The 22,339-nt window shown below is 39.1% G+C and overlaps 1 protein-coding gene and 1 long non-coding RNA gene across 10 annotated transcripts in view; one reads left to right on the top strand and one right to left on the bottom strand.

Annotated features, from left to right (window-relative positions):
- The window catches only part of TENM1 (teneurin transmembrane protein 1), a 332,069-nt gene that overhangs the window by 265,318 nt on the left and 44,412 nt on the right, over nt 1-22,339 (top strand). For all 9 annotated transcript variants that reach the window (XM_083797987.1, XM_083797988.1, XM_083797990.1 and 6 more), the window contains 4 exons: nt 174-423; nt 1,363-1,383; nt 5,544-5,776; nt 16,566-16,720. In XM_083797987.1, the coding sequence (XP_083654113.1) occupies nt 174-423; nt 1,363-1,383; nt 5,544-5,776; nt 16,566-16,720 (659 nt within the window). The remainder of the gene's footprint in view (nt 1-173; nt 424-1,362; nt 1,384-5,543; nt 5,777-16,565; nt 16,721-22,339) is intronic.
- Nucleotides 262-16,521, bottom strand: LOC310881144. The gene is made up of 3 exons (XR_014572139.1): nt 14,230-16,521; nt 8,432-8,485; nt 262-401 (listed from the first exon to the last, which is right to left on the bottom strand). It is a non-coding gene; the product is annotated as an uncharacterized lncRNA (long non-coding RNA).

The raw sequence follows: 22,339 nt of genomic DNA, 5'->3' as shown, positions 1-22,339 counted from the left end.
GGAAGAGATTAGTGGAGCCCTGTGACGCAGCCTTCAACAGATCTGATGGCTGTTGCAATTTTGCCAATCTGCTGTTCTGTAGGATTTCAAAAGCCCAAATTGCAGAATAGTTTAAGCACTATACATCTGCTTTTTTTTTTGTCTCCTGTTTTCTCCCCCTTCCTCCCCCTTAGGAATTGTACACAAAGGAAATGGTGAAAACATGTTCATTTCCCAGCAGCCGCCAGTCATCTCCACTGTGATGGGCAATGGACACCAGAGGAGTGTCTCCTGCTCCAACTGCAACGGTCTTGCACTCAACAATAAACTCTTTGCCCCAGTTGCTCTTGCTTCTGGGCCTGACGGGAGTTTGTACATCGGAGACTTCAATTTTGTCAGACGGATCTTTCCCTCTGGAAACTCTATAGGCATATTAGAATTAAGGTAAAAAAAAATATGGTTAGCTTTGGCTAGTGTTCCCTACCCTGGCTATGATACACCTATGAAAACTACATTTTTTCTTTGTGCTTTAAAGAGGCATCTGCATTTGGTTGCCTCCTGAACACGTGTCTCACTGACTGTCAAACCTGGTCATCAGAAAATGTATGCATTGTTTCAAGTCATCAGTTTAAAAAGGCATCCTAAGAGGCGCTTAGAACAGATTTTGCATAATGAATTTCTACAGAGTACAGAATTAATAAAGCTAATTATTATTCTTGTTGGGATTTTCATGCAATCCCGCAAAAAAGTTGAAAATCCCCTTCTCATATGGGCTTTTCTTGCAATTTTCCCCAAAAAGGTTTCAAATTCCATGAAGCTTTTAGAAAAATGCCCCACCCCTATTCAATAGCAAATATTCACAGTGTCACATCAGATCACAGCACTGCGGCTGCAGACAGACTTACCGTGTTTGAAATAAATTAATACAATTAAATTGTTCTTTATCTGTAACAGGATCTGGCTGGGTTTAAGCAGATGAGCAAACCTGGCATTGCAGACTGATGTGTCCCAGACTGGGCCAGTGCCACTCTTAACAACTGCCCTGCAACTGACTCCTGCTTTGGATTCCCTTTCAGGGCATAGGGGAAGGCAGGAAAGATTTTGGACACCGATGCACTAAATTTCTTTTACTTAGCACCCATGAATTTCTAACTAGCTAACATTGCAGGCAATGAAATTGTGGGTTGATTGTTCAGAATGAACTTGAAAATGTGAAGGTGGTGGGTGGTGAAAAGGAAACAGATTTTGAGAGAAAGAAGCAAATGCCAGGAAAAACAATGTTTTATTTGTATACAGCAGTTAGACAAAGAACATAGTGTTGTGGAGTACTAATATTTCTTGTCTTTTTTTTTTTTTTAAACCTGAACCGGTCTGTCTTACTAGGAATAGAGACACAAGACACAGGTGAGTAAAAAACGCTAACAGTAATAAGTGAAACATGTTGAACATGTCTTACAAAAGACCTGACTAGTAGAAGTTCTTATTTAGGAAAACACTTTGAATTTCATAAATAAAAATGTAAATCAAATTCACCTTTAAGGTGATCTGGTTTGTTCCCTTTGAGGGAATCAAATCAGTTGATCAACTGATTGATCTAAAAACCTGTTTGCTGATCACCAAGCAGCAATGGAGAGGTTTGAACCTGCAAGCTGGGAATGCTATTCATAGCTGTCCTATGCTTTTCATGTTATGCTCATATGATCATAGATATAGCCAGCCAAGCAAACTGGGGTCTGGCAACTAAGGAATAAGAAAATGGTTTCTGAATCCCCCAAGAGCCTGTGCTTTAGTGGTTCTAGCATACTTGAACTTTAAAATCTGCCTTAGTTATGGAGGGGTGCTCTAAGAGCACAACAGTCCCAAAGCTGAGGGCAGCACATCGCAGCTTGGTCCTTGCTTCCTCCAGCTACAGCATAAGCAAGTTACTTTTCCCATTTCTATTAAACATTTTGACATTACAATGCAAGCTGTTTAAAAAAAAAGTAAGAATTAGTGTTGGACACGAGGCTTCTGCAATAGACTGTGGGATTTGTAACAGTCCACCTGCAGAAATGACGTTGATGGCTAGGAAGAGACAGCGAGGCACCAAGACGCTGTGTACCCTTAGAAACAAACTTCTTGGCATCTAAGTACATAAATGAGATAAATGAGCTAAGCTAATGACTGCATGGCATAGCAGGAGGTGCTGCATGGACTGAACATAAGTTCTGCGGGCTGAGATTACTGGTCAGAATTACTTGGTGTAACCACTAGAATGCTATTGAATACTATAGGTTATTTGCCAGCCTGCTTATAGAAGATGTATTTCATATGTTTTACAATGAAAGGTTAATAAAAATGGAATAATTTCTAGTGCAAGGTTTTATATTTTAACTGAAGGATCATTTCCTTTTGCCTTTATACTAACCTGATCAGTATCTTTGTACACTAATGAAAAGAAGCAAATTGAATGTACTTACTCTGTAATGCATTCAGAACTTCAGTCAGGTTTTTAATTTGGGCGTTTCTTTTGTAAAGTAGATTTTTTTTTAAATAACTACACATTATAATTGTTGGGTTTTTTTTTTAGATAATTTTTTAGATAAGCTTAAGCCTTAATTAATTCTATTTGTGAAAATATACAAGTGCCCCAGTCCTATTAACCAGAAAATCATAGTTGCCTCTATCCATATCCTACCCAAGTAAAATCCATGGAAGACCTGAGGAAATAACTTGAAGTTATTGCAGTCTTTGAGGGTACGGAGGAGCACTCATCAGTCCCAATCTGTGCTGTTCTGTAAAGGCCACAGCAAGGATAAATACTGGGTTATGCACATCTTGGAGAGTTCTAGGGTGCTCACATAAACACATGGAAGCAACAACTGGATGTTGTTATGTAACAGGCCAAGAAAGAAAAGGCTCAAAATCCAAATCCTCAACACAATCTTTAGTCTCCAAAAAAGCAGGAAAAAAGGCTTTGCCAGGAAAAAGAAAACATTGTAAAAAAAAAAAGTGTAGTTTGGAGAGTGGGATACAGAAGACACTGATCTTGTTTTTTTGACTGTTTAAAAAACGACTCATCCTATGTGGTTTTCTAAATTTTATTGCCTTCAAGATTTTAATAAGATCTAGGGGCATTGAAAGGCATCTGATAACTGGTCAAATGGAAAACTAGACTTTGAGGTTACAGGGATAAATTGTACTACAGGCCTGTTACCATTTTTTCTGGAAAGATTCATCATAAATCCTAGGCTACTTCCTGTAGTTTTTAATAGGATAATTTAAATAGGCTCTGATTTAGATTTGATTGCAAACTTCTGCAAAGATGAGGAGAATTTGATTTTTTTCCGTTTTTACTAAAATTCTGTAAACATTTCAGTATTCAAGGCTTTTAAGCATAGATAACAGTTGTTTTTTTTTAACAAACAGTCTATTAAATGTAATGGCAAGTGTGACAGAAAATGTGTCTACAAGGAGGGTATATAATGACCCCTGGTTCCCTACAGTTTCTGCATGACAGAGAAGATGTTTATTTAACATTGTGAATTCTCCTTGCAACTTTTTCCATGGGAGTATTTTATTAAAGAGTAATCTTTTAGCTGGTCAGTCTCTTCAGAGATCACTCCAGAGAGCATAAATGATTTTCAATGTTTTTAACAAACAATTTTATAATAATGGTGATATGCAATTCAGCATCAATTGCCTTTAGCTCATCCACTTATTCATTTTGCATCATACTGTGGTCCTCTCTCATTCCCTGAATTTCCTTGGACTGGGTGTCACATCTGTTCCCCAACTGTAGAAATATCTCATTGCTTATATATCCCCATCTTTTGTAGAAGCTTATGACTAAGGTCAGTTTTAAGCTAGTCTAGCTTGTGACCCAATCATCAGAGGTGCTGTTTGTCCCTTTTTGAATGGAGAATGACCAATGAAATAGGCCCAAGCTGTCACATTTACCATGGTACAACATTGGCCTGATTGCTAAGAAATCAAATAAAGATTTCAACTGATTGTCCATTAGAGGTTTCTTTCTTAGCTATATAGAGAGAGTACTCATATTGATAAAATAAAAAGATACGTTGAGTATTTTACATTTGCTTGAAACATTGCTTAGCAAGGTAGAGCTGTCTAATAGATGACTAATAAAGCTTAGTATCTGCTTCAAACGAGCAAAAGCTTCATATTTAAAGAGACTACATCAACCTGGAATCTAGTCAGCAAAATAAGTCAGTGTTACTTCAGGCATTACATATCTGTCCTGGAGCCTCTACCAGTTCTTCAGCACTGTACTGTCTGAATTCTTCCTTTCCTGATTTGTGGTGGCACAAAAACCTGGGTCTGCAGAAGATCATTGCCAAACCTAGCATACAACAAGACTGACAAATATGAGAGAAGTAAATCTCATTTCTTAACTTTGTTGCAGCAATCTTAAGTGTTAAGGTATTAACATTTGCACAACTCAGTAACAAAAAGATAGCAATTTATCAGTCTTACAAATCTGCATAGCAATACCTGAGTGTATTTGTATAGGACAATTCCATAAAGAGTTACAGGAAGGTCATCACACACAGCCAACAGTCAGAAATCACCTCCTTCCCCAGAAGAAACTCTGCAGTGGTAAAAGTACTGCCTGAGACCTGGATGCTCTGCCAAGCAGCGAGCACATCTCTGCCTCTGCCCATCTCCTCCATTTTCAGTAATGGACTGAGTGATTTGAAGGATCTACACCTATCCAGGGTTTGATTCTATTTTATAACCAGGACTGCAGCACAGGCTCATGAGTTTTGGGGCACTGGTGTGGTGTGCCACATGCCTAGGTGATTTCCTCAAAATGGAAATTAACTCTGTACTCTAAAAGAAACAAAAAGTCTTACTTGCTAATAAGATGCAGCCCAGTGCTCTGATTAGAATTTATGATCCTCACCATTTAATTAACGTATGTAAATATTTTTTTAAATAACATTTTATAAGCTCAATAAGGCACTTCAGTGCATGAATTATGGTGCATTAATTCATGCCTAGTTGCACTGACAGTGCTTGGCCTTCTGCCTCGCTCCTGACAATACAGTCAGCATGAATTAAGGCACCATATTTCATACCTTCATATTTCCTAAGGTTTAGAAACAGATAAAAATAACCAAGAGTGGGTATTAGTACCCATGCAGAACAGTCAGTGATTCACTTTGCTGCAAGTCATAGATTTGTTTTCAGTGCCAAGACTACTAAGACTTAATATAGAAAAAATGACATTGCTTTTGGAAGTAGTAATTATTAAATAAGCTGAAGTCAATCCAGTTAGCATTATACTGGCCAGACCAACAACAGCAATACCACTCTCTGCATAAACTCTCTACCTGACACCAAGCTGGCTGAGCAAGCCCTACGGCCACTGCTGATTCCTTCTTCCTCAACAGTGGTGCTCGGATGAGCACCGTGATAGCTGGTGTCACTTACACCTTCCCATCCCCAAATCACTGAAAAGACACCTGGAGATAAGTAGGAGAATACAAGTGCCCGGCTAGCATGACCAAAGATGAGTAAGAAAAACAATTTAACTTTGATGGTCTTCTGTTCTCTTTTAGTACAAGTCCTGCACATAAATATTACTTGGCTGTTGACCCAGTGTCAGAATCCCTTTACTTGTCAGATACCAACACCAGAAAAGTTTACAAAGCAAAATCACTTGTTGAAACAAAGGATCTGGCCAAAAATGCTGATGTGGTGGCAGGAACAGGTGATCAGTGCCTTCCATTTGACCAGAGTCACTGTGGAGACGGTGGGAGAGCATCAGAGGCATCTCTCAACAGTCCAAGAGGTAAGAAAAGTATTTAAACTACTTGGGGAATCAGCTTTCATCCTCCTACATTACTTAGAAATTCAGATGCAACTGGATATGCAAAAACTGGTCTCAGGTGATATGATGTGATTAACCATAGTAAAGCTAAATAATATTATAAAGCTCATTCATCTTTTGAATATGAAGAACACTCTGACTAGAATCAGCTGAAGTGGGATGCAAATTCTTTCACTCCCTTTTTGTGAGAGTCCTAAGTGGAGTTTGAGTTCGACCTGAGTACTGTCTAGGGTTCAGTTTAGAGCTGCAGTTAGGTTTTGGAAAGAGGAAAAGAGCAGAGCACCAGTGTGACAGGGGCTGCTGAAGTGAGGTTAGGGCTGCCCAAACCTTTCAGTCCTGGCCAATTTTTTGGGAGCCCTACGTGGGATTGTGTTGGACCTGGGCAGTGTGTAAGGTTAGGGTTCAGGGCAAGAAAAAACGCAGACACCCAGCCTGAGTGATGCTGCCAAAATAAGGTTAGGGCTGCCCAAACGATTCTGTCCTGGACCCTTTTTGTGGGAGGGCTAGGTGGGATTCTAACTGAATGATATTCCTTGCTATGGGGTGGTAGGCAGTGGAACGGATTTTCCAGATAGTTTTGTTTCCCCATCCCTAGAAGTGTTCAAGGCTAGGTTGAATGGGCTTTGGGCAACCTGATCTAGTGGAGGATGTCCCTGCCCATAGCAGGGGGTTGGAACTAGATGGTTTTTAAGGTCCCTTCCAACCCACACCATTCTGTGATTATAAATACTCTTTTCTTGTATGGCAGCACTCCTATTTAATTAACTTTCTGTTGCAAGGTATCAGCATTTAATTATATTTAACTTCTAAGCAAATAGTGTTGTTGTAAAGTCCGTTTTTTTATTTATGTATTTGGATGACTGTGGTAATGTTAGTGGGGCTTACACATTTTAAGTCAGGGCTCTTCAAATCAAACAGCTAGTAAGATCAAGTATATTGAGAAATCTCATTTGTCCTTCCTCATTAAGTTCACTTTCTAAAATACGAGCATCTCACCTGCTCCATTTGAAGTAAGCATTTTGCTGAAGCCTTTCTGAGTACATCCTATATTGTCACAGGCAAAATGCACATGAAGCCTGAATCCTCACTAGCAGCACAATTAATCTCCTTGTAGTGTGCATTAGAACTGCAGTTTGAATTAGAACTGAGATAAAATGTCTGGATTCAGTCCTCTAAAGCAGCTGATCAGCTCCCAGTAATATCCCTGGAACAAAGGGTAAACAACAGCTCCAGTGGCAGAGGCCTAAGTGGGCTTTTAACATGCCCCCCCTCTAACACACTGCTCACTCCTAATGACTGGCTCTAAGGAAGTTTTGATTGTTTTTCCTGAGCTAATGAAGGAAGGCTGTGTAGCAGTAGGAAGTTCGAATGTATATATACAAACAAACATTTCTAGGACAAGCAAATAATCCTGTTCTAAGGCTTAGCAAGTGACACAATTATTGGTAGAACAACCTCAACATGTCTTTAATGATGGAAGTTATGTGAGAGGTAAGTGCAAATAAATGTTGATCTTCAGGAAGCTTATTAATGTTATGAATCAATTATAAAAATAGATGAAAAAGATTTTCGGATCCTTTATCAGGAAAATAATCAACGTATTATTACAATTGATCATATCAAATTACAATATAATTAGTGGTTTCATCTTTCTTACTGGGGAAATATCTTTGAAAATTCGTAATATGCTATCTACTTTTAAAATATTCATGCATAGCTGGCTTCTTCAACAGGTGCTAATCACAGAGACATTAAGAGGAATAAAAAGTACAATTCATGAGTGCTGGGGCAGCCAGCAAAAATTAAAAAATTAACTGTAAGCTAACAATGGCTCATACATTGGCAAATTCAGGTAATGGCTCCCAGCTGATTTAAGAATCTAAATTATATCAGTTTAAATTGAAATTGTTTGTCATTTTCTGTGCTCTGGGTTTTAGATTTAGATTTTAGATTTAATTTCAAGGAATTGTGGACTGGCACATTCCCTTTTTGTGCAGGGCCTAGCATAATGCAGCACCAACTCTGCCACCAGCAGAGCACAAACTATTAATTGTGCATTATCATGATGGCCTTACAAATGCACATCCTTGTTTGCCTCTACACTAAAACACTGGGTAACCTTGAAAGCAGTAGGAAGTAGTTGCCTGGTACCTATAGATTTAGGTATTTATTAAAAAAAATTAAAAACTCGTATATATACTTAAATATATTTTGGTGATTATTTTGCATCACTTATTTTGTTTGTTAATGGAGTAATTATTAATTTAGAAGATGTCACACTTCTACTGAAAATGCATTCAAAATGTACATGCAAATATTTTTTTCTAGAAGACAGGAAAAACTGACAAAGAATCTCTGGTGAGTCCAGAGATTCAGCAACATCTTATCCACATCTAAAGATATTTGAACACAAAGCAACACAGCGTTATGTAGTATTTGATCACAGGACTAAATGAATTAATGTAACTTTTCATCTGAGATTTTTATGATCCAAAAGTGTATACCTCATAATGCAGATAAAGACAAAGTAATTGTCAAAATATTTAATATATTCAAATGCATTCTTCAGTGACCATGCAACATTAACATTTATTTTTAAGCTGATGTAGAACTTACTTTTGGCTCCATTTTTTCCATCTGCCTCATTTTTGTTCCAAACGTTCCCTTTTTCTGCAATAAATAACAATTGTGTTATGTGGTAGAAAGGTTGGTATCTGAGAAGGAACTGTTTAGTGGCTGTCTCACCTTGGTTAGTTACTCCTCAGAAGTTGTATTCTTACTTTTGCTCCTGCCTGCTTGTGACTTTGAATGGAGGCTTATCTATATGACTGAGTTTATCCATTTGTAAAATTGATTAGAGATACCTACTGTGTAACACTGTTGTGAAACTTAATCCTGTTTGGTAAAGTCCTCAGAAGTCTGCAATTGGAAATTCATATATTTATTTTTCTGAATGAAAGTTGGTTCAAATGCTGTTTTAACTTTTTTGAACTCGGATTTTTCTATTTTGGTAGGTAGGTTGTTTTTTGTTATTTGGAGTATTGTTTTTAGAGTCTCATAGATTTTTGACTATTTAAGGCTTTCAGCTGCTTTCATCTCTCATTATTTGGCAAGGCTGTCTTTGCCAAGTGACCAGGATTGAATACCAGACAGTAAAACATCGTGAAGTCACACTGGTCAATTAAGATTTGATCTTACCCCAGCTTTCATTTTGCAGTTAACAAATGTGTGGGGCTTTGTTCGGTCTGTTCCCACTTCTCTATGAAGGACTAGAGATGGGGCTTCGCGAACATCCATCTTGCACAATTGTGTTTGAGCTGACTTTGAAAGATGCTTTTAAACATGCATGGGTGATGTAGTTGAAACTTGAACTTCAATATATTATTTTTACTGCAACTTCCTTTAATTCTGTATAGAACTCAGACTAATGAGTCATGTAATAGATGACCAAGTACTTAAGCAAAATGTGAAATGGTACAAGGTGGGAACATAAAATAAGAGCTGTGACAAGCTGAACACATTTATTACACAAGAAGATATTGAAAATGAAGAAGTAACTACACAAGATATTAATCACTGACTGAATTCTAATATCTTGAACTTTACTAAGCAACAGATTTTAATTTTGGGATGGGGAATTCTGGTGTGTAGGGGAATTTTTTTGATTAAAAAGTATTTGTGGCATATCTAGTCACCAACATTATCATTTGAACAGTCTGCGTTAATATTTATAATAAGGCACTAAGGGATAGTGTCCTGATTTTACTAGATTAGTCACTGAATATTGGAGCAGTAAGCACTACAATTAATAGAAATACCTGGGAGTTGTTCTGCTTAACAATGAAAAGCCAATACCTGGATCAAAGGCATTAAACACTTACCCTGCCTTTCTGAAACCAGTTCTGAAACCAGACATATAAATAGTTGTAACTTTCCAGGCTTAACTGACAGAGGCAGAGAGAGGCTGAGACAAACAAGTTACCAGATTTTTGCTGAGATAGTATTTTCCAGTCAGTACACCAAGAAAAGTGACTTAGATTAACATCTGATTTAAATTACTCTATGTTGAGGCAGCCTCAGAACATGCACACAGGAAAGCTAGTGTGGAAGAACAAGCTAAGTAACTTTTCTTAAACCACCAAGTCCCTCCAATGATTGAACCTTAAGGTACAGAAGTGACTTAGAACATATGGAAGCCCAAGCACTAAATCTGAAGATTTAAGCATCTAAAGCCCTGCAGTGTCTGCTTTTTGACTCCTGGGTCCAAACCAGACTCTAGGCCTGGAAGATAGATGCTCACACATCTGTGCAAGCTATGTGGAGAGCCACTCCTGCAGAAGAAATTAAGAATTGCACACTGAGTACAGACTACCTGAATACAGTGCAGTGACCTCACTACAGATGCAGTGACCTTTAAGCAAGCACAAGGGAAATGTAAAAGGCTGAAGTAAGTTCTAAATCCCACGCATAAAATGCTTTTTCCACTCAAATGTATGACCATGAACTAGCAACACAAATAGAAGCTTAAACTAAAAATCAGTTTTGCAACATAGCTTTATTCATTTTGCTTGAAATTATTCTACTAAAGAAACACTACTAAAAAAAATCATGGTTTTAAAAACACGTTCACCCCAGCAGCTTACATCCTGAAATAATCAGTCTTCTTGTTCACCATCTGCAGCGCTTCTTGCTAAAGTAAATAAAGCTGCAAGAAAACTGCTCAGACTAAACCTTTACATTTTTCAAATGACAGTAAGCCATTTACGGCCTGATCCTACTCAGCTAAAAGATTTCTGTTGGCTTCAATAGGATGCACACCAAATTCTTAATATAGCCTTTCATGAAAACAAGACGCCCTTGCCACATGTAATGAAACCCCTATTCACTCAGGAATCTTTGCCATTTTACAAATTCATGAGCTTTTGAATCCTCCTATACAATTCAAAAAGGAAAGCAAAATGTGGTGAGATGTTTCAGTAGTACCATGTAAAGTCAGAAGAATAAACCAACTTTCAGCCTCAAATGATTGTCATTTGTGCATCAAAAGCAACAAAAAATTCATCTCATGCAATTTTGGATTCAGCAAAATATATTCCCTTTTTTTTTCCCCCCGTTGCCTTAGTTACCTATGATTTCAGAGGCCTGTAAAACATAAGTGAACTTTCTTTGGAAAGTAGGTTTTCCTAAACTTCCTCCAACCTTCATCTGAATGCATACATTATTTGCTTTTCTGCTAACTGTCGTCAGCAATAAGTATGACCCTAGTCATCACGTCTCAGACCAGAAGCAGGATGTTTTCAGTCAGTAGTTAAAATGCTGTTTGCTCCAGCTCTGCTGTTAGGCATCTCCAAAGAGAACAACACTGAAGCACTAGTACTGAAATCATGTTCCAGCCAACAAAGAATTGTTAAACATTTTGCTGCTAGTACTGAGACAGTAACGAAGTAAAGATGACAAAGATCACAAAGCACCAGACTGCAAATCACTTGAATCATATTTTGAGTGGTGTATTATGGTAACCTATAAATAACTAATTGCATAAAATTGCTTTAGTAGTTTCTAGATGGCAGCTTTAATTAAAAGCACCAGAGACATTTAGAAGTTTAGAAATAGATGGCATGTAATTTGCCCTTTTACCAACCATAAAATGGTAATTAACCAATTTGATTCACTTCTTCCTATTAAAAGTTTTATGAGAATCACAACTTTTCTTAATACAGTCTTTCTTCAGCAGAAGGTGGCATTCTCTTTTATCCATCTTCAACAGTAGTTTTAGATGTTCGTATATGAAAACTTCTAAATAAACTTCTGAAGAATTTAATGTAAAATACTCATTTGCAGTTTTTAGCCGAGAAGAAAGTGTAGATTTTCACAAGTGGGCATCATATAGCTCTGCTATTCATTTCATTAACATGTTCAAAAAAAAAGATTTGTTCCCAAAAAGTCTCTTAAAATGCGAGTGTGGGCTATGATGTGGGGCAAAAATAATCTGTTTTAATGGGGAACTTGCTGTATTAATTTTAATCCATATTTTCTAATTTAATTACGAATCTACAATGAGCTATGATTTGTAATCAATGATTATAACCATCATAAGAGCTACTGTTTTAAATTCACGGACAAATTATGGTCTTATGTAATACAGTCCCAGTGACTAAACATGACTAGAACTTGTACTTCAGTACAAGCACATTACTCAAAAACAGGCTGCGCTCAGCTCTGAATCAAAGAGCAAGACTAAATATTTGCACCTGTTAACTTTGCCATGACTCAGGTATCAGTGTTTAAGGAGGAATCTTACATCCAAGCAAGCTAATTGTCATTTGTGCAGTAGGCCACATCTGTGCCCAGAGACAGGAGCAGGTGGACATAGTTTGGTGCTACAGTTCCTTAGAAAACTGGACCCAGACTGAGAACCTAATACAAACCACATTTCATTCTCAGTGCAAACAAAAGCAATAAATAAAAAAAGACCATTTTCACTCAGTGAGTGAGCAGTGTTGAAACTTGCACTCAGAGCTATTCATTACACTTGGCACGTGCATGATTCCTCTCCAAGTTCCCCAGTGATTAAACACAATGAAATGCTGCATGTGATTCAATTCTGTATTACACTGTACATCAGAAAAGGATTAAAATAAGCTCTTGGAGTACAGATTATATGAGGCATCATGCAAGATGTGACAGGAACATTAATGTACCCAACTGTAATAATGAATAAATTGGGACAGTTCAGCCACGAATCTGTATTTTGTTTTCTAACAGATGACATATTTGGCATTTGTCAACAGGACTTAAATACATAAGTAATTTTTTTCAAATGGATAAAATTTTAGTATACACGAGAAAGCACTAGTTCATTGCTGAACATATATACTCAGGTACTTGAAGAAACTTAGCTAATTAGGAAGTACCAGATATTTATTGCCTTTAGTTCAAACACTAAAGACCTGGAGTTGTTTATGCCCCACTGGCATATATACTCCCCTGCAGATAGATTGCCTTTCTGCCATGGCTGGAGAGGCAAATATGTACTCTTATTGCTAGATCTGTGGTTTTCTTATACAGTCTGTATTTGAAATCCATTCAGCAACACAACCAAGCATCTTTCAGTGCTGCTTAATTTTTGACTTTTATATAATGGCTGGTCTGAAGCCAATATAGCCATCTGTTCACAGGGAAGTTGCATCCAACAAGATGCACTTGCCTTGTGTTATCTGTGGCATGGATCTGGCTGTGCTGCCCAGGTGAGAAGCATAGCTCCTTGCTGCCCATGCAGCTCCCTCCCCTTGCAGGGCAAGGCCCCAAGACAACACCTGTGCTGTAGGTCCCACACACATCAGCTTTCTCACTTGAACTTGTGAGCTACACTGGGAAGCAAATCAAATCCCATCAAGTATTGCTATGTCTGATATACCCCATGTGATATAGCTCCACAATGCATTATCACTAAGGTTGAAAACACCCCCAACAATCATAGCTCCATTCACATAAGGTGTTCCTTGCTCCTTACACCATCCACATCACAGTAATCCAGCATGACTACTTCTTTCTTCCCTCAGGAGTCTTGAAGAGACTACCAAGAAAGTACTAAGAGTTAGGAGGCTGAGTCTGAAGAGATTTTTGTCACCAACCTCCTCACATCCAAGAAGCCCTAGCATGGCTTACTAGCACCTTTTGCATTTTCTTTCATTTCATCCATTAGCGTGCTTTAGCCTCACCGTTTAGAGCTGCTGAGAGCAGTGCAGAGTCCAGGCAGGATGGCAAGGACCTGGAGTGTCCCCACAGAAGGTGCCCAAGAGCCCTGGCTCTGCCTGTTCTGTGACCCCACACTGCATTGGGGGTGTCAACATAACCCTTCTCATTTTTTAAAGGGAAAATTTACAAATGTACAAGCTAAACTGCAGGTCATAATTTGAGCCCTCAGGAATAATTGTCAGGAAAACCTCTGCAGACCACCTCTGAAGGTACAGTCACTTTCGCATGGTTGATTTGTAAAACCAATTCCTTATTTACACAGTCATTAATAAGACTGGATTTCTTCTTGCTTCAGTCAGAGTTTTAGCTTGGAAGTTTTTGCAACTCATTTGCATCAAGAGATTTTACAGTTTATTTTGCATATCTAGGCTTTGTGTCTGACCTGGCTCCTAGGCCCCAACCCACTGGCACCTCATAGCCTAGCCTTCTGTATACATGGGTCTCTTAAGCACGAGGGAGAGACAGATGGGGTGCAGCCCTTCCCAGCAACTGGGACACATGGTTCATCCCACACACCAGAACAAACCCCTTTGGTTTTCAGACACACCCTTTCCCTCAGCTCACCTTCAAACCTTCAGCCTTTTGGGCTATGATTTAACTTTTTAGAAACAGATTGCAGACAAGTTTGCCAGTCACCCAGAAGTTTCTAAACATACCCTAGCTTTCTGATGAAAAAGCAAAAATCCTCTGAGGGCACCACCACCAGATAGACACTTCAGGAACTCACAGGAAGCCAGCCCTTAAAACGGGAGTGCTTGCTTCCTCCTTTTTATAACCTTCCAACTGAATGGCCCCAGGTGATTTCAGTCCCCCAGGTGATCTCTGTTCCTGAAGAATTTGATGTTTCACTGATCAGCAGTTTAACATAACAGACTGATGTAGCCTTACTCTGTATCCTGTGGCGCTTCAGCAGTCCAGAGGTGTTTTTTGTCCAGGGAGGAGAAGGAGATAGGGCAATGAGTATCTGTCTTCTCACAGCAGTTTGCAGCCAGATGAATACACTGTATCCCCAATTTCAAACAATTAATTTCAACTAGCAGCACTATGCTGATAGCCTGAAAACTGGACCTAGTAGGAGTGCTAGGCACTAAAAACTTAACAGCTGTGGCCTTTGGATATTTTCGTGAGGAGGCCTTTGCACGCTGCCTCAACATCACGCCAAGCACAGCAGGGCCTGAGCGGGGTGCTGTGGTGGGGAGCGCCTGAGGCCTGGCCCCACAAGACCGTCAGCCCCCTTGTCCAGAGCAAGGGAGGGAAACCGTCTGTCATGGGGGAGAGGCAAGCTCTCGCTATCCTACTGGCCTCTCTGTAGAACCTGGTGTTGACATTATTCACACTCTCTGTTAGAAAAGTGGCCATGGGCAATTTATTTTGGGGCCCTGCCACTGGGTGGTAACACTCTAAGAGACAGCCCATAGACTCAAACGCATTTCCAGCTGCTGGGTATAGATGTACACAAGGGTCTGGGGACACTGTCCCCCTCTCAGCCCCAAAAGGATATGTATTGCCCATCAGGGCTACCTGGTCCTGCCCCTGTCCCCTGCACTGCTTATTCCCCCTCATCCGGAGGTACAGCTGCTCCTATGTACTTAAAGAAATTAAATTAAATATAAGGAAATGGGACTGGGAGGTGGGGGAATTCTTTTTTATTTATTTATTTATTTTTCTTCTCTTATATAATGTCATATGGAATTGCTGTGTGATATCCTAAACTGGCGTGCAGACAAGTGTTTTGTAAATTCAGAGAACATGCAGCCTTCAGTTGTGGTAAATGCAGGGGACAAAAATCAAGAACCATATAAGCCACTGTCCAAACCATCTGTTCAAGTCCTTTGCCTTTCATTTCTGTGTAGCAGAACATAAATTCATTATTAAAATAGCTTGGCTGTGCACAGCAGCTGCTATAATTGCAAAGTTATGCAACTTTAAATGGGAAATTATGAAGTAGTTTAAAGCAAGAAATGGAACGGGTTCAGTAGAAAAGATTTCACAAACCTAACATGAATAGAAGTGCTTTTCTAGCTATTTTCAACGTTTCAGGGAAAAAAAGATCTTACATTTCATGCAATATAGAAAAGTCTGACAAATATTGAATTCAGGAAGAACTGGGGAGAAAGTGCTAGACTAGGACAGACCAGGGTCAGGCACAGGTTGTGACACAGCGGATACCATGCACTGCCAGTGGGAGACAGCAAGCACTCTGTGCCTTAGTTTCCCCACTGAAATACAGAAGACCAATAACTTTCCTTTGCAGAGCCCTCACATTTGTTTCAGGGGCCACCTCTCCTTTGCCATGCAGTGGTGCTAAAGCTATTGCAGACCCAGCAGTGGCAGAGCAGCACTAGCTCCTGCTGAAGCCTGGTGTTGCCATGAGACTGTTTCCAGTACGTGACTGTGTCTTGGGCAACACTGCACCGCAATTCATTCTGCAGCACAGGTACTCCTTCCGCCTGGTAAGCAGAGCCTGTTTTGTACCACTGGTATGTATAACCCCCAGACTGCAAAAGTTGTTCTCGCTTTCTGTGGGTGCTTCCTACTTGCTCAAATGCTCCAGTAAGTCACGCAATACAGTAATACAAAAAATTTGCTTCTGGTTGAGAATGAAGAAAGTTAAAATGAAGAAAAATCAAGTGGAAAATAAGCTTTTAGAAAAGCTAATCTTTTCCCACTCTGTGATGATGGCCATGAAGTTGTTGAAGAGCGTAATTTTATGTATATACATTACAAGAAAAGCATCTGCTGCTTTGTTCTGTTTCTTCCTTGCACCTTCCCTCTTTCTACGTGAGTCAAAGAGAGTCTGATCTTTGGAAAGATAGGATCTTCCCATATACAATTTGTATAAGCCTCAAATAAGTAATAGGTAGAAAAAAATTGACTTATACTTTTTTAATCATCACATTTTCAGAGCCTTAAGAGAAGAAACATTTTTTTTAATCCAGCAAATGTCGATGTTAACACACTTTTTTTTTTTTTTTTTTACCCTTTCATCCAGGTATCACTGTGGATAAGCATGGATTTATTTATTTCGTTGACGGTACCATGATTCGGAAAATTGATGAGAACGGTGTGATCACAACAATAATAGGTTCGAACGGCCTCACATCAACCCAGCCATTGAGCTGTGACTCTGGAATGGACATCACTCAGGTAGACACCTGGTTTTCATGTGTTGTCACTTTTCTGCATTGTGGAGACAGATGGATTGGTTTCTCATACAACAGTTATATATCAGAATATGCCAGATGAATCAGATTATTCTGAACCGCGCAGTATGGAGTGGATCTTCCATTCGCACTATTATTATAAGGTGTATTATATAAATGCAAAACTACACACTTGATTTTATCCAGGAGGTTGCATGTGAATTTGTAGAGGTGCTTATATAATGAATATATACTGCTTTAGAAAGTTGCTTGCTACTTTGAGATACAGCTTCCAAGGAGTTTATGAGAAGTTTAGAGTGCTTTCCTTTAGTCCAGCATTCAGACTTATTTGCTTGAACTACTAAATGGAAAAAATATATATTCTGTTGACATCTAAGTCTATTCTAAATCATGGAAGAGCATTACAGTAAGTAATTACAAAATAGCAGTACTGTAGTGAAGCTACTGCATTTCAATACATTTCTCAAAGTGCTTTTCAGTTCTTATTTCAAAAGCAGTGTAAAAGAAATTGGACTAAAACACACTTACCGCCTCTCTAGTTTATACTAAAAAAGATATATAGATAAACATGAAGAAACATAAATGGTACTCCTGACTAGTCAGTGAGCCATGCTTGTAGATAGCACAAGGAAGGGGTTGGCCTTTGCCAATAACGATCAGACTCAAAATGAGGGAAAAGCTGTACTTGAAGAAAACTTTAAGCATTCATGTAGCATACAAAAGATATATTATGGACTGTGTAAGCTAATAACCAGGATCCAGTTATTTTACATTTCATTTTCTCCCTGCCCTTTCTTCAATCCTTCACAATTGCAAAATCACTTAAAATATGCTGTATAACAATTGCAAGGTCTTGTTCCTAGTTTCTGAGTAGTATTTGAATAATAGCAGCTTACTGTGATCTTGTAATCACATACATGTGGAATACAGGGTCAATGTTTTGGGTAGTTTTTATCAAATTTCACAGGGACAAACAATGGAATATGATGCTACCATCACAGCAGCACTTGGGGATTGTATTGCTAGAGTCAAAATTGAAAATAATGTCCTCGTTCCACTTCACATGTCACTAAGTATTTGGAAATGCAGGGAGGGGAACTGATAGACAAGCCTCCTTATTCTCTCTGGTCCAGCAGATATGTAATTTTTCCATGTAAAGCAGAACAGGGTCAAGTGGATTAGCTGTGCTAAACCCAATCTCACACTAGCCTACTAATTGTTTTAAGGTGATATTGTTTCTGGGCACCTTGGCTTCTGCTCCGGCACCTCTTCTTGCAGGATAGTCAGTCCTGCAGATCATAAGCAGGAACCCAGTGAAGCAACTCGTGCTCCTCAGATGGAGGCACTGTGACTCTCAGCTCCATTGCTACAGTCCTGCTGGCAGGAGTGATGCTTCATGGAACTTAGAGATGCCTGAAGCATATTTACTCACTTCTTGGATACACATAACATCTGCCGGGGGCATCAGTAACCAGATGAGAGATCTCTGAGGTGCAAGAAGTAGTGCCAGGTGCAATGTCTGCTCCCTGCCTTCTCCTTGTGATCTGTATCTAGGGTTGTACACGTAATTTTTTTCCTGGTCATATAACATGTGACTCTCAATTTATGTGCAAATGTTGCTCATTTTCCTCATTTTGTGCAGCAACAAAATGTCTCACTAAATCTGAAATGTGATGCTTCATTTTGATGGTTTTCAATGCCTTTTAAAAAATGCAAACACCCTTTAGCAAATAACTTACAACAGGGGGTCTGGCAAATGTGGAAATAAAATGGTTTTATTTTTAAAATGAAAATGAAATTAAAAAGGTAAACTTTTGGGGCTGAAATCAAACATACCAAAGTTTTAAATCTCTCTGTCCCCTAAAATCCTGTTTTATGGTGGTCTGGCTACTTGCCAGAAAAAGATTTAGTTTACCTTACTCTACAACACAGTTCCAATGCCATGGAGAAAGAACTTTTGCAAAATCATAGATAAGAAAAAGCATGTCATAAAACAAATTCTTCATATTGCTCTTAGGACATCAGCATTCAGTTGGGATAGGGTCTTTTGTGGGTTCTTTAGTGATTCTTTGTATTGAAATTTTTCACAAAATACAGAATTTTGACTATTTACACGTACCCAGTAAAACACAGATGCTAAATAAATGTCCAGAATGCATGTTCTGAAAAGTAGGTATATCAAATTCGCTTGGTAGTGTTTTTTTCCAAAATTGTTGCTGATAACCAGAAAACTCTATGAAATAACCACATCCCATTGAAGTCAAGTTTGTTAATCTGAAATTATATCATTGAAAATAAGGGAATGATATTTTCACTTAGAAACAATTGTATATCCTTGCAAGACTGCTGAGTTTTTTCCAGAATGGCATAAACATAAATGAAAAATGAGTTTGGCCATCTCCACTTAAATTGTTTTTTGGCTAAATTACAAGTGGCATTTACATCAAGAGAATGTGGGTTGCTCACAAATTGTGTGTTGAGAGGGACTTATGAAATAGGTTAATAAAATCAATTCTCAAAGCTAAATTTGCTCTGACAATAAAATCAATGACTTGCTCAAAATCAATATTTCTTGATTTACTGAAATACAAAAATGTACTCTTGAAGTAAACACATAGAATAACTGCCCATTGCGAAAACTACTATAAATGACAAGCTTTCACTTTAAGGCATTCAGTTTAATATATGAGTTGATTATGACGGGTTTAATCATTTATTCCAATATCAGTTTTGACAGAAACACTTCTTATTAATCATTCTGTGTTTGTTATTCACTGCCTTCTCATTCTTAAGCATAGTATTCTGCATTCATAAAGGAGAGGGGTGGGGGTAAGGACAGCTGGGGTTGAAAAGATTATGTGTTGTGGCAAATAAAGCACCAAACTCTGACTAATTACTTTGATCTCATACTTCACTGTGAGGGTGTTAATCTGAATTTAGAAGGAAAAGGACATTAGGTTGAGGTATTTATATGGTATGCTAGTGTTCTCAGTGCTATTTCTGCATGTACAAAACTTGGATGACTTTTCTTCTCAGCGCCATGCAAGTCCAATTATTTTAGTGTTCTTCGGTTAGTTAATAAGGAGAAAATGGAAAGAATATGGCTTTTCAGAACCAGATCTGTGAATATGCCTTACATGTGTGTATATCCTCAGCACTCACCATAGGTGCCAGGATTTTGGCAGTCACTTACATTAGGATTAGCTATCCAGTAGCTTCCTTCGTGGTAGAGCTGGTCATATTATGTGTAAATGCTGTCCACAAAACCCTGAATACCATCACATGAGCAAGAGCTAAACCTTAAAGGCAAAACATTTTTCAAGAATATCAAAAGGGGATGTTGGTATTCATTTGATTTGTGAATTTAAATATTCACCTCACTTATCTATACCCAGAATCTGAATGCTGGACTTTTCACATGACTGCCTCTGCAGCTTGGTCCTTGGCTTCTTCTAGGAATGGCTCCCATTCTCCCAAAGAACAAATTAAGTTCTTTGAAAGCTGTTTTGTTGTAGGTTAAGTGAATAGTTAAGTGAACAGTAAACCCGTGTTGAACCTTATATATTTGCATCTAATCTGGAGGTTCCATGGATTGATTCATCTCATAGCTTTATGTTCTACCAAAAATTTCCTTTAGAAGCCCAACCAAAGAGAACAAAGTTACCTGCTACAGCACCTAACTTCTCAATTCCCTTTGGATAGAAAGACTATTAGAGGCACTCTAAATCGCAGACATAAGTTTTGGTCTGAAATACTCGTACTGACTTCTCACATTGTTGCCCTGCTGGCTGGTCTCTGAACATGCACCAGCGATGGGCAGGCTGGGGGTGGTCACCCCACAGCAGGACCTGTGTTGGAGCCTCCTGGGCACAAGCCATGGCAGACGTACTAAGGGAGGAGACTGGGGTGGAGAGTGAAAGAAGGAGAAGAGAGGGGATCCTCAGTCTGTTTCGCTGCCTGATGAATCTGGATTCAGTTCTGGTCTAGATCAAAGGCAAAGGGGTTGCTTTTTGCCACAGATGTGCCCACTTTCATAGTGTTTGCTGCATCCCTAGGGTGTATAACAATTTTTAGCCTAGTTATTGATAACAAATGAGAATGCATTGCTTGTGTGGGAATGTCTGTCTGTCCATCTGTCAGTATTCTTTTCCTCCCAGTAAATCAAAATCTTTGGCTGGTTTCCAACAAATTTGCGGAGGAATACCAGCCTTCACAGCAATTACATTCCTACAAGTTCCATAAAAAATATTAAGCCAGTTGCAGGAGAAAGACCTAAACTGCCCTTTCAAAAGGAAATATTGCAGCATGAGCTTTCTTTTATTAAACTCCAGAGATTCCACTCGGGATCTAATAAATGCCCCATTCAGAGGAGAAGCTTCATTTGGTGCTTGGATCTTATTAAACTCCCAAGTCAGTCAGCCATGAGACAGAAGTCCTTAAGAAAACGGACTTCATTAGATCCAGTGATCATAGAAGTTATATTGACATTGTGGGAGTCTTTGTGTGAAAGGAAAAAACACTTCACCTCAGCTTGAGCGATAAGCTTTGTTTCTCTTCTGCCTCCATTGCTGTGGTGAGAGCTGAGGAGGGAATTAGGAGCTATTTCGACCATCTTGCAATTTTGTCCCCTATCTTTCCTCCCCTGAGAAATATGTGGGCTGAATTTCCACCACTGTGAACCTCGAGTCATTTATATCTGTGCAGTTAGTGTTTGGGAATAGTTTAAACCAATCTCGAGCACATTCCCTGCAAATGGAGAGACTAAACATTTGCAAGGCAACAGAAAATGAATCCCAAGAGCTTTCTCTTAGCCTGTAACCGCAGCCTTGTTCTCAAGCTGATGTCAGTCCCACTAGGCATGAGTCTGTGCCAAAGCAATAGCTCCAGCCTGATTGATGGTGTTAATAACTGTCACTGCTGTGTTCCAAAATGAAAGGTCTGGTTTGAAGACTTTTTCTTGACATTTGCACTTCATCAGCCTTTGTTCAGCAGTTCGCCATGTGAGGGAACCATCTATATCGTGTTGCTTCACATAAACTTCAGTGACACTGCAAAATGTTTTGCTCCCTCGTAAAAATGTGACAGCGTTACTTATGTGGGCAATTTGCTTACATAGGTCAAATTAAAAGGCACATTCCTAGAGTAGGGTTTAAAGGGGAGTGACTGGACAGGGACACACACGTGGCAAGAATGCCATGTCCTGGGCAGCCTGCCTTGAATGACTGGTGCGGAGGAGAGAGCAGTAAGTAGTTCTGTTGAAGACCTCCATGAAATAGTGAAGTGAGCAACAGAATGCTGCAAAATGGTAGTTAAGATGAGCAGAATCGCTTTAAAATGTAGTTTATTTCTCAACAAAGCAAACACTGACATTGCTCCCGCAGTCACAAGAGCTGCAGGCGTTACCCACCAGCATCTGCGCAGGCACAATATGCTTCAGTGGCATTGTGGAAGCCTTTTGAGCAGAACAAAAAGCTGCCAGGACACGGTGACCTCACTTGAGAGCAGTGGTGAGGGGCTGCTCATAGGAGCAAGCAGCCTGAACAGGACTTTCCCTGGGTGCATTTGGAGACAGGAAAGGAAAATGTGAAGACAGAAACATGAT

The sequence above is a fragment of the Anser anser genome (genome assembly GCF_964211835.1).
Source record: "Anser anser genome assembly, chromosome: 13".
Lineage (NCBI taxonomy): Eukaryota > Metazoa > Chordata > Aves > Anseriformes > Anatidae > Anser > Anser anser.
Note: the sequence above shows the minus strand (reverse complement) of the source record. Positions and strands in the feature narration are given on the sequence as shown.